This window comes from Rutidosis leptorrhynchoides, chromosome 8, assembly GCF_046630445.1.
Source record: "Rutidosis leptorrhynchoides isolate AG116_Rl617_1_P2 chromosome 8, CSIRO_AGI_Rlap_v1, whole genome shotgun sequence".
NCBI classification, from domain to species: domain Eukaryota; kingdom Viridiplantae; phylum Streptophyta; class Magnoliopsida; order Asterales; family Asteraceae; genus Rutidosis; species Rutidosis leptorrhynchoides.
In genome coordinates this window covers 181172016-181185754 of record NC_092340.1, presented here as the reverse complement: position 1 = coordinate 181185754, position 13739 = coordinate 181172016, and the positions used below count along the sequence as shown (strand labels likewise).

At 33.7% G+C, this 13739-nt stretch overlaps 1 protein-coding gene across 2 annotated transcripts; it reads left to right on the top strand.

Moving 5' to 3' along the window:
- The first annotated feature begins 221 nt into the window (after positions 1–221).
- LOC139863047 (uncharacterized) lies at positions 222–13063 on the top strand. Of its 2 annotated transcripts, none has more exons than XM_071851694.1 (4): positions 222–351; positions 907–2785; positions 12649–12846; positions 12942–13063. In XM_071851694.1, exons 2-4 carry the CDS (start codon positions 2341–2343, stop codon positions 12989–12991), a joined length of 693 nt encoding a protein of 230 aa, XP_071707795.1. In that variant the 5' UTR covers positions 222–351; positions 907–2340; the 3' UTR covers positions 12992–13063. The 2 variants fall into 2 exon arrangements, with proteins under 2 accessions (XP_071707795.1, XP_071707794.1); XM_071851693.1 differs by lacking the exons at positions 12649–12846; positions 12942–13063 and adding exons at positions 3026–3223; positions 3319–3501.
- The last annotated feature ends 676 nt before the right edge of the window (positions 13064–13739 follow it).

The window sequence follows — 13739 nt, the reverse complement described above, 5'->3', positions numbered from 1 at the left end:
TTGGTACCGACATGGATTCGGGGTCGGTATCGGTTCTGTATTTTAAGCAAATTCGGTTTCGGTACAAATCGTTACGGGACTGGTACGGGATTGGGAAAACCGACTATGGAACCGAGAATGGAATTTGAAAAGCCCGTAATATTGTTTCAAGAATTGGGTCGGTCCTTTTATCCCATTAAAAATATAAATAACTGAACTAAAAGTCTAAAAGTAAAAACTCAAAAACCAAAAAACCTATTCGTATCCTACCCAGTCACTTAACAACATCAAAAGATCATCCCAAAAATCGTATCATATTGATCGGAACACAACACGGCATCACCAAGGATCGTGGCTTCTTCTTCAACTCAGGTAAGCTTCGAATTCTTTCTTCAGAGAGTTTTATCAAATGAGTATAATGTATATTAAAGTGATGATACAGTGTTGATATATAATGACATATATAAACTATAGATAAGATATGTGATGTCTTCATTAACTAGAGTATCGATAAAGAAAAGTTCTTCAATAATCTTTGGCTTAATTTATAAAGTCCAGATTCATGAATCTTTGGGTTAATTTATAAAGTTCTTCATAACCCCTTTGGGGAATTATAATTAAGCTTCAAGAACCACTTGAAATCCTTGAATTTTTACTTCCAGATGCATCATTCATGAACTCACCATGGAAAATACAACCCAAAGAGACACATGGGCCTATTTTACTTATGAAATTAGGCGTATTTTATTTTGGTGACGGTTCATATAATCATATATAATATTATATTAATGATATAGAAGATGAGAACCATATTGATATGATGAAATACTTTTGTTTAAACAGAGTATACAATATACAAATATTTATTGTGATGACAACAGATTATATAATTCGTGTATTAAAGATAGTATACTTCTTTCTTTGTAGGATGGTGATACATGTATTGATGACATGGATGATGATGTAATGGAATTCGAACCTACTCAACAAATCGGTTCAAAAAGAAAACGAGTAACACAAAAGAAATCAACACAAACGCAAGAAAAGAGTGGGCTACATGTTGGACATCATATGAAGTAGTATACATCACAGAAGAAAACGATTTTGTTCGCAAGTGTGGAAAGTGCTTGTATTGCGGAAAAATTATCAAAGCAGATTCAAAGTTAAACGGTACGTTCGGCCTTAAGAAACATGCTGCTATTTGTAACAAGCATCCCGATGTGATTGCTAAAAAAAACAACCCAATCTAGTAGTTAAAAAAAATCATATTAGTGGAGAAGCGAGTGTCAATGTTTGGAGACACGATGACAATGAAATAAAAAAAGCGTTGCTTGATTATTTTGTTTGTGTAGAAATACCATTTAAGCTAGTAGAACATTGGTCTTTTGTTAAGCTGATGACTGTGTGCAATGAGAAGATTAAATTACCATCACGACATAAACTATCAAGAGATATTGCCCCACTACTACTTAGATGAAAGACAAAAATTGTATGCTTACTTGAGTAACCCAAATAACACCATTCACTTGACTACCGATACATGGACATTATCGTGTCAAAGAGAGAACTATATGGTAGTCACTTGTCATTTTATAGACGAAGATTAGGTCATGCATAAGAAAATTATTAATTTTAGGCCAATTTATAGTCATAAGGGTGATGATATTGGTAATGAATTGATGGAGTGTATTCGAGGTTGGGGTATAAAGAATGTCATGACTATGACCCTTGATAATGCATCCACTAATGATAAGGTCATATCATATGTATTGATCTAAGTTAGAGAATAAGTACCAAGATGATAGACATTTTCATATTAGATGTATGCCACATATAATTAATCTAATAGTAAAGATGGTTTATTTCATGAAAATTTATCATCTTGGTTGTATTGAAAAGGCCGTTAAGTACATTAGAAAATCATCCCAACGAATAAAATGTTTAAAGATTGTATAAAAGAAGATATGGTTGAATCTAGTAAGTTTTTGTGTGGAGACTGTCCAACTAGGTGGAATTCCACTTATGAATTATTGAAAAGGTCCGTGGAGTTAAAAGGACATATTTTTCAAGTATGAAGGTGTAAATAGTAATTATGAGCGTGAGTTACACCCTAGAGTTCCCCGTCCTGAGGATTTTGGTGTTGCCAAAAAAATGGTAAAGTTTCTAGAGAAGTTCAAGGATACGACGGTAACAGTATCGGTATCTACCAAAACCTTAGCTCATATATTTTTTGGTGAAGTCCTTGATATAGATGCTCATTTACGTGAGTGGGAGTGTGATCCTAATTTTTGCTTAATGGTTAATTCAATGAGGAAAAAATATGATAAGTATTGAGGTAAGTTAGATGAGCCAAATGATTTCATGTACTTTGCGGTCCTCTTGGATCTAACTATGAAGAAAGTATTCTTAAGACATGGTTTTAGAAGCATCGTGTTAAACACTATGAGCAAGGACTCACCGTTGTCAAAAGTTCAAGTTGAGAAGAAGGTGGGAGATATGATTGTAGATGTTGAAACTAGGATGGAAAGTTTATTAAGAAAGTATGAGGAATCATTTGATAAAAGCGGTCAAAATTCGGGTTCTCAAGAAGCACAAACTCGAGACAGTGTTGTTAATATTCATGTGAAAAATAGTTTCGTGTCTAAGTGGAGAAGCGTGGAAGAAGATACTAGTTCATTCGAGAGTGAAATGGAATTATCAAGGTACCTAAGTGAGCCGAAGTTGAATTGGTCTCCCTCATTTGACCTACTTAAGTGGTGGAAGCAAAATGAGAATCGCTCTCCAATTGTAGCTCTGATGGCCAGAGGTAAAATTACTCTTTTTTCATTGTACTAAAGCTTTAACTTGTTACATTTATCATCATCTGACTTAATTAATTATTATTTATTTGTTACGTCTCCTGTATCATCTTGTTTTATTAGTTATCATCTAAGAGATTTTATGACTTAATTAATTAGTTTATTAGTTATCATACTCTACTGTATTATGAGTATAAAACTGTAACTTGTTATATTATTATGACATATTGATATTTTAAATTTGTTAGATATATTGGCAATACAAATTTCTTCCGTGGCTTCTGAGTCGGTGTATAGTATGAGTGGTCGTGTACTTGACCCGTATAGAACAAGATTGTCAAGACAAACAGTGGAAGCTTTAATTTGCACTCAAGATTGGGTGGAAAGTATTCCTAGATTTGAAGATGAAGTAAATGACATATTAAATGACAATGACATTACGATTGGTAAATTTTTTGTCATACATTTTAAAAGTGTATTTGTTTTATGTGTTAGTTAATGAGCAATTGACTTAATTTTTGTTTGTTTTTTGATTACGTAGAGATGGAAGAGGCGATCAAGAAACAAAACCGAAAGGAAAAGAAAAAGTGACTCACGAAGATTAGGTGGATTTAGGATAATTTTTAATGAAATTTATGTAACTTGCAAATTTTACATTTTTTGAACCATTTTGCAAAGTGGATTTATCTAGTTTTTTGATCGCATGACTATGTGGTTGGTCTTTTGATACATGATTTCACCATCTGTGGACCTAGTACCTCACCATATTTCACACCACCTTTTTAAATGCATGTAGGAAATTTTACAAGCATTATTTTGAATGTTGCAAAATATATGTCAAATATATTTTTCGGTACCATAAGGGAAAATACCGGTACCGTTTTTGGTATTCGGTACAGTATTCGGTTCCCGCTTTTTCTTAATTTCGGTATCGCGATTTTCGATTTCGGTACGATACGATACGGCGATCTCATCCATACTTTGTAATAAACTCCAAGTTTCTCAAAAGATTGATTTAGCTACATAGCTTACTGAACTTTAGCTGAAATAAAATCAGTCTCCATTGTAAATAAGGCTTCCTATGACTAATTCTTATTGCTTTATGAGATAGCAACTTAGTCAATATATGTACAGCCTTTTGTTTGCAAATAATCTTCGTCAAAGCACAATAAGCTAACATTACTACTTAAATACCTTAGTATCCTTTTCATGAATTTTCAATTGCTTACCATTCTAAAATGAAAATAAAGTAACAAACTTATGTACATTTCATAACGTACAAAGAATTTCTAACCTTATTTACATAAAGAACAATCTTTATTTGCTCATTTCATTTTGGAGTCTAAGAACAAAAAGATATGCTCAATCTTTACTATAAGATTATTAGTGAGATTATTTAACATGTTCAAGGATATTGTTAATATAAGCTCTTGTGAAAGATATATTAACGTTCTTCAACAATATCTTGAAATTCTAATTTCAAGAACACATGAAAATTCTCACGCTAACATTCTTCTTATTGATTCAAACCACAAAACGATCATCAACGTATACTCATGATCCTTATTGATCATAATGAAATCAATAAGACACATGATTTTTGGGTCATATTATTAGATACGCTTATAATATTGGTCTTAAAAAGCTACTCCCTCCGTCCCACCACAAGTGTCCACTATTGACTTTTAAGGTCTTTCTTTTGTAATTTTGACCGTAAATATTTGGGTTAAAGCCAAAAATAGGCTACAAACTTACACAAATATCCCGATGTCGCCCACAAACCCATTTATGTCCTACTGTCGCCTACAAACTTATAAAAAATGTGCTGATGTAAATAAAAACTTTCAAAAAGTCTTCTAATGTAAAAAAAAATGACCTGCTACCGGCTAAACCGGTTAAATCAAAGATAAACTTTTGGAACACTTACTTAATCAAAGATGACCTGTTACTCTCATCTTCAAGCTCAAAGATCATTTTGCAAAATCAAAAATCATGGCTTAAAATCGATTGATAAACAATACTATAGCAGCTTTTCACATAGAATCGAATGATTTTAAAGCAAAACAAATGATTTCAAAGTAAAACAACAACAATTTGCAGATTTAAGGATGAACAGTTGATATCTTCAACTTATGAACACAAAATCAAAATTCATGTTCTAGTCATTTTCAAGTGGTGATGTCTTCATGAAAAATGTGCCAAAAGCTTCCACAAACACTCGTTGATCATCAGAAGATCATAAAACATAACAGAAATTTCGAATTGAATTATTGACCGAAAGCTCATAAGCTTTGACTTTGAATCTGTAACTTCTGTGATGTTTCTTCAATCGAATTGAGGATTCATGAAGCATAATCATGTAATGAGGATTCCAAATCTATGCTCAGATTGATCTATAATTGAACAAATTGTTTTAAACGGTGACAGTGGTTTATGGCGGTGGTCGTGGGTGCTGGTTCAGATTGATCTTCAATCGAATTGGTTTCGTGTTCTTCAATCATTTGATGAAGATGAATAACAAGATGCTATTTAGGTGATGATAATGATGTAGTGCCAAAAAATAAAAAATAAAAAAAATTATCAGGTCAAAATTGGTATTTAACAGGTCAAAACTATAAAATGTTGATATTAGCATATTTTTTTATAAGTTTGTAGGCGACAGTAGGACGAAAATGGGTTTGTGGGTGATATCGGTACATTTGTGTAAGTTTATAGCCTATTTTTGGCTTTAACCCTAAATATTTTTGTTTGTGTTGTATAATACTTGATGAAAGTTATACCAATGAAAACACATTAAAAAACCCAATATATTTATATAATTTTCATCTAATATTATATAACACAAATAAAAATATTTAAAGTCAAAGTTGGAAAAGAAAGACTGTTGAAATTCAAACTGGACACTTTTGATGGGACGAAGGGAGTATTTAATATGACACATTATTTGTTGGGGTCCTATTATTCTATATTTTTATAGAACACTTAGAATGTGAGTCACACTATGATATGATTGTATAAACTGGTGTAATAAAATCTATATAATAGGACACATAATTTTTTAGTCATATTATCATAGGACGCTTGAGTCACTCATTTGATACACATGTTCATAACAATAGGACGCTCGGGTATTTAAGGTCCTAATTATCATAGGACCCTTAAATTATGGTTGCATAAAATGGACTTATTAGGAAATTATCTTGTTGACGTCTCATAATTAGTGACTAACAAGATAATAAGGTCATAACAATAGGACCCTTGTGTATTTAAGGTACTAATTATCATAGGACCCTTAAAATGTGGTTGCATAAAAATGGACTTCTTAGGACATTATCTTGTTGGTGTCGCATAATGAGTGACCAACAAGATAATAAGGTCATAACAATAGGACGCTTGGGTATTTAAGGTCCTAATTAACATAGGACCCTTAGATTGTTGTTGCATAAAAATGGAGTTATTAGGACATTATCTTGTTGGTGTCTCATAATGAGTGACCAACAAGATATAAGGTCATAACAATAGGACTCTTAGGGTATCTAAGGTCCTAATTATCATAGGACCCTTAAATTGTGGTTGCGAATAAATGGACTAATTAGGACATTATCTTGTTGGTGTCTCATAATGAGTGACCAACAAGATAATAAGGTCATAAAAATAGGACCTTTGGGTATTTAAGGTCCTAATTATCATAGGACCCTTAAATTGTGGTTGCGAGAAAATGGACTTATTAGGACATTATCGTGTTGGTGTCTCATAATGAGTGACCAACAAGATAATAAGGTTATAAAAACACGAAGCTTGGGTATTTAAGGTCCTAATTATCATAGGACCCCTAAATTATGGTTGCATAAAAATAGACTTATTAGGACATTATCTTGTTGGTGTCTCATAATGAGTGACCAATAAGATATAAGGTTATAACAATAGGACGCTTGGGTATTTAAGATCCTAATTATCAAAGGACCCTTAAATTGTGGTTGCGAAAAAATGCACATATGACATTTACTATTTAAGTCGTATTATTTCACTTTTGTTACAAAAATGATTCAAGTATTATATAATTGAACTTCCATTCAATATTCAAAAGCATTGATAGTCTAGTGGTTTATGTGTGACCTTTTCAACTGATTAACCTGGGTTTAAATCCCTCTTTTGTCATTTTTGTTTCAAATACACTTTGCCATTTGGTAAAGGTTCTGGATAAATGATATCGGCCAAAAAGTCACATTTTTACCCCCAATATTAAGCCCTAGAACAATAAAGATTCAAACTTTCTCAGCAAAATTATTGCTTTTTTGGTTGATATTGTAGATTAAGTAATTACGAAGGCGATGCAAAAAGAATCAAGTAAAATGGAGTTAAAACGAAGATTCTAGAGCGAAAACGGTGAAAGACAAGAAATCACGTTACGATCCAGGAAATTCATCTGACCAGGCAAGCCAAACGGCCTGCCAAATGGCTTGCCTGGTTCAAAAACGGCCTGCCAAATGGGTCAGACAAACGGCCCTGTAAACGGGCTGGCCTGGCAAATGGCCCCTGCAAACGGTCTGCCAGCCGTTTGCGGGCAAAATTCAAGTCTATTTAAAGGGCTTTCTCCATCCATTTCAACAGACACTCAATTTGTAATTCATTTTATATTTTCAAGCTTTTAGTTAGTTTTTATTAGTAGTCAGCTTAGCTTTTCTTTTCAGGAGGATATCCCGGCGAGTCCCTGCGATCTCGGGCAGATTTCTTCTGCCTTTTCAAGTTTTTATCCGAAACGCTTGTCTTTTGTATTAAACATGTGTTCTTACTTTTTATGTTTAATAATGAGTTCCGATATTACCATGATAGCTTAATTAATCTGTATGTTGCCATGATAGAAGTTTGGGTTAGCGTAATTATGTTAATTTAGTACGATTACTGTTGTAACACTAAACTAGGAAGTTTGATAGATTTGTATGCTAGCATCTTAAGGATTGACCAACCTAGGTTGTGATCAGGACTTGTCCACCTATATGAAATTAGCTACTTCATAGGATTAAGACTCCTGGTTATACTGTATCTGAAGATTCTATGAACTCGGTATGGCCGGAGTTCCCGAGAGGCATTTAATGCGCTTTTAGGACACGAAACTTAGGAATTGAGACATGAATCACCTAGTATGCCTATTGACTGTTCCGAAAAGACTTCTTAGGAGCTGTTAAGATCCAGTTAGTACCTTCACTGTGTGACCCAAGCCTATTGCATGTTCTTGTTTGATTGTTGCCTTAGGACTTAGTCATATCAACTGTTTAGGTATTTATTAGGTTTCTATATGCTTCACTATCAGTATATCAACTATAATGTTGTATAATGTTTGAATTGATATGATCTCATTATTATGATGGAATGGTTGTTAGTTTTCACTTAAGGTTTTGCCAACTTAAACCGACGGATTCCTTCCGTTTGTGATCAGTGTTCAATCAACACGGCACGTTGTTATTCAGTTAATCAAACTGATAACGAGGGTTAGGATTAGAGCTCAACTCACTAATAAACCTAGTACTTTACTGAGGATAACCTCTAAGGTATAGCTACCTTTCAATTATACAACCAAGTGACATACTTCTCATTGCTAAAAGAGAACTCCGAGAGTTCAGAGATAAGTAGGTCTGTGTAATTGGCTCATCCAACCAGATCTACATCATTCCATGCATAGTCTTAACATAAGCATAATTACCTTTCCCTAACCCAACACTGATATCTTGATCAACATTTCCCTGATCTGCATACTCAAGATATCCTTCCGTTTATTTACTTTTCCTCACTTAGGACTTTTAGCTTAAACCAACTACTATCCTTTATCTAGGTAATTTAACTAAAAGATAATTATTCACATGATCTTCAATTCATTAATCCATAAAAAACACGACACTTGGTTAACTTACACCTTCTACACCTTAGAAAGTAAAAGTAAATTTAGGCCCCGCACAATATAAATAATAAAAACCACTGTGTGCTACCTTGATCAACTGAACAGGACGTCCTGCGGCCTAACGACACTGCACGAATTAAACATTCGTTTCAGCCGTATCTTTATAGTGACATCAATGAAGTTCAGGTCTAATATGCATTTTTTTCAAATCACGACATGCTTTTAAATGATCCTTGGTTTTTCCACCTATATTCATTAAAGTTCCAATGACACTATCACATACATTCTTTTCAGTATGCATTATGTCTATATTATGACGTATTACGTTATTTTCCAGTATGGTAACTCAAAAAAAAAAAAAAAAAACTTCTCTTCTTCTAGTTATATGGTAAGGATGGGTTATCCTTCACAAGTTTTCAAAATTATATATTAAAACCTTCCAGCTCCGCAAGCACTTCTTTCCCTGTTAAGCAACGCGGTGGCCCTTCATGTTCTTCCGTGCCATCAAAAGAATCTTTTAAGCAACGAAAAGCATGCAACAACTCCAACCAGCGACGATGTGCCATGAAGCTTTCTTTGTAGGAGTTTGATAACCGTATTGATTTGGTTTCCTTATGGCAAAAAGGAAAAGCTAATTTACCTTTATTGCTCTAACCCGATAAATTCGAATAAGCAGGAAAGTCACTTATCGTCAATATCAAACATGCACGCAGTGGGAAGTTACTCTTTGTGGATGCATAATAAGTATTAACTCCAGTATCCCACAACTCCTTCAACTCATCAATTAGAGGTTGCATATAGATGTCTATATTATTACTTGGAGCAGATGAACCGGGTATAAGTAAAGTTAGGAACAAAAAAGGTTTTTTCATGCACAACCATGGTGGTAGATTATACGGTATCAAAATAACAGGCCATGTACTATATAAAACACTCATGTTTCCAAAAGGATTAAACCCATCACTCGCCAAACCAATCCTCACATTACGAGGTTCTTTAGAAATTCACGATTCTGATAATCGAATGTTTTCCAGGCTGGTGAATCTGCAGGATGTATTAATAGACCACCTTTCGTACGACTTTCTTGATGCCATCTCATGGACTCGGCCATCTTAGGGGACATAAAAAATCTTTGCAACCGTGGTATTAGTGGAAAATAACGCGACACTTTTGCTCCAACCTTCTTAGCTTTATAATTACCATCATTATCACCTTATGTGGTTAACTCTTCTTCAGAATCATTATTGTTACTTTGTTTATATCTTGAGGTCTGACATACGTCACATATAATTTTGTCCTTGTTTGTTTTTAGTACAATGTACAATCATTTGGACAAGCATCAATTTTCTCATAACCAAGACCGAAGTCTCTTATTAACTTCCTGACTTTATACAATGACTTCGGTATGGATGCATGAGAGAAGGCTTCCCTCATTGTGTCAAGAATCATGCTGAATCCTTTTTCATTACATTTTCCAACACAATTCGAATGGAAGAGTCTAACAATGAACGAAAGAACAGAGAACTTATAGCCGAAATATAGTTTTTTCTTTGCATCTCCCAATACTTTATAAAACCTTTCAGCATTTATGTTTGGTACAATACTCTGATTTTCAGTTTATTGGATATCAACTTCATCTTCATCTTCATCTTCAAACATATGGAAGACGCATTCGGCCAATCCTTCCATATCATCTTCAGCATCCCACATTAGTGTATCATCTCGTTCTAGAAGCACAGTTGGAATTTTATAGCCTTCGAAAAACCCGTCACATAGCAGATGTGATTTAGCCTCAACCACATCAACCCTTTTGAGATTACCGCAATTTATGCACAGACAATATATATGACCACCTATTTCCTTTTTAGAGAAAATACGTTCTAAAAATTTGTCGAGTCCTTCTTCGAATTCAGGGGTAGATCTACATTTAGACATCTAAGTCGAGTCCATCATATACCTATATTTTACAAACACATTTAATTAATTGGAAATATATATATATATATATATATATATATTCATGTGTTCAGTAAGAAGGAGAAAGAAATTAACCTGGTTCAATAAATTTATCAAGTCCTTTTTCGTATGCAGGGGTATGGACAAAGCGTATGAAAAAAGGTGACCGAATTTTTCGATGATTGTAATTAACTTATGTCTTCGATTTCGTACAGCATTAATATGATCTGCAAACATATCTTCAATAACTGATGATGGTCGATTGCAATTACATATGTATTTGATGATCGCAATTAACTTAGATCTACAAACACATCTTGATCACTAACTGTAAATGATTGCAATTAACTTAAGAGTGATTATTTTGGCAAACGTTGTATTTTTGTGTTGATATTCAATAAAATTGTTGCCTTTCAAAAAAAAAAAAAAATTTTGATTGCAATTTTGAATTATGATTATTATGATACATCTAATTTTAAGGTGTAAGTATTAATATAAGTTTAAGATAAGAATTCAAATAATTAATAAAATATAAAATATAAAATAATAAAGCTTGTCGAAATAGATCATACACACCTAGGCTTATCGGACGAGGTTAAAGCATATCGGAAGATCTTAACAGTGACGTATAATCATAAGATCGACTTGGACAAGCTTAAAGCTATCTATAATAGACGGCACTAATGATTTAGGGTTTAGGGTTGTTTATGTTTTAATAGAATTTTTAGGGTATATATGGATGGTTTAATTAATGTTCATGCTAATTAGGGATTAGGGTGCGTGTAGGGTTTAGGGTATAGGCCGGGTTTAGGGTTTAGGCTGGGTTTAGGGTTTAAAGTTTAGGGTTTAGGTATTGGGTTTGGGGTTTAGGGTTTAGGCCGGTACTTTTAGGGCATAGGGTTTAGGGTATAAATGTTCGCATGCTCACAACAGACCTGCACGTACATACGAGAAATTATATATATCTAATATTTATATGGTTAGATTATAAATATGTTTTTTAAAAATATTTGTTTGTTAAATCTTAATTACTATCTGATGATACACATAACTATCCATTTCAGAAAGGCACACTATTAGTAGCATTCCGGCTAGAGTGTACCCGGCGTGAACCATCACGGGAAAAGAACATCTTCCCGGCCTCATCTTAGTAATCTGATAAGAAGGTTACTTATGTACGCATCCAGGAAAGATCATACCAGACAAAGGCTAGCCGAGACATTACATAAAAGTCATCTGGCCCAGACTAGTGTGTAGGCTGATATCGGCTAAAAAGTCACATTTTTACCCCCGATATTGAGTCTCAAAAACATAAAGTTCAAAACTTTGTCGGCAAAATAATCGCTTTTTTCGGTTAAATTTGTAGATAAAGTGATTACGAAGACGATGCAAAAAGAATCAAGAAAATTGGAGCTAAAACGAAGATTTTAAAGTGAAAACGGTGAGAGACAAGAAAATCAAGTTACGATCCAGCAAATCAGCAAGCGAAACGGGCTGCCAAATGGGCTGCCAAACGGCTTGCCACTATGGAAAATGGCCTACCACACGGCCCAGACAAACGGGCACAGCAAACGGGCTGGCCTGGCAAACGGCCTCACCAAACGGCCTGCCAGCCGTTTGCAGGCCATTTTCACTTCTATTTAAAGGCTTTTTGTCATCCATTTTCAACACACCTCTCTTCACTCTCTCAATACAATACACTTTCAGTCACTAGAGATTACAAGGCTTTCTCACCTTCGAGTGGGAAGTTAAGTACCCAGAGACGAACGCCGAAGATTGTAATATGAGCGGTCTAGAGGATGTTAGCACTTGTAATGGTCCGAATCTCGTCTGTAAACGGTGAACGCTTTCCTTAATTTAATAATGTTATCTTGTTATTTTAAGTTGCTTTCATCCTGCATGCTTATCTATCCGTTGTAAATATTTATTATGTGTTGAATATTTTATCTGAAACTTATGCTATTGTTATGCTGTAACTTGTTATATTATTATGACATATTGATATTTTAAATTTGTTAGATATATTGGCAATACAAATTTCTTCCGTGGCTTCTGAGTCGGTGTATAGTACGAGTGGTCGTGTACTTGACCCGTATAGAACAAGATTGTCAAGACAAACAGTGGAAGCTTTAATTTGCACTCAAGATTGGGTGGAAAGTATTCCTAGATTTGAAGATGAAGTAAATGACATATTAAATGACAATGACATTACGATTGGTAAATTTTTTGTCATACATTTTAAAAGTGTATTTGTTTTATGTGTTAGTTAATGAGCAATTGACTTAATTTTTGTTTGTTTTTTGATTACGTAGAGATGGAAGAGGCGATCAAGAAACAAAACCGAAAGGAAAAGAAAAAGTGACTCACGAAGATTAGGTGGATTTAGGATAATTTTTAATGAAATTTATGTAACTTGCAAATTTTACATTTTTTGAACCATTTTGCAAAGTGGATTTATCTAGTTTTTTGATCGCATGACTATGTATGGTTGGTCTTTTGATACAAGATTTCACCATCTGTGGACCTAGTACCTCACCATATTTCACACCACCTTTTTAAATGCATGTAGGAAATTTTATAAGCATTATTTTGAATGTTGCAAAATATATGTCAAATATATTTTTCGGTACCATAAGGGAAAATACCGGTACCGTTTTTGGTATTCGGTACAGTATTCGGTTCCCACTTTTTCTTAATTTCGGTATCGCGATTTTTGATTTCGGTACGATACGATATGGCGATCTCATCCATACTTTGTAATAAACTCCAAGTTTCTCAAAAGATTGATTTAGCTACATAGCTTACTGAACTTTAGCTGAAATAAAATCAGTCTCCATTGTAAATAAGGCTTCCTATGACTAATTCTTATTGCTTTATGAGATAGCAACTTAGTCAATATATGTACAGCCTTTTGTTTGCAAATAATCTTCGTCAAAGCACAATAAGCTAACATTACTACTTAAGGTAAATACCTTAGTATCCTTTTCATGGATTTTCATTTGGTTACCATTCTAAAATGAAAATAAAGTAACAAACTTATGTACATTTCATAACGTACAAAGAATTTCTAACCTTATTTACATAAAGAACAATCTTTATTTGCTCATTTC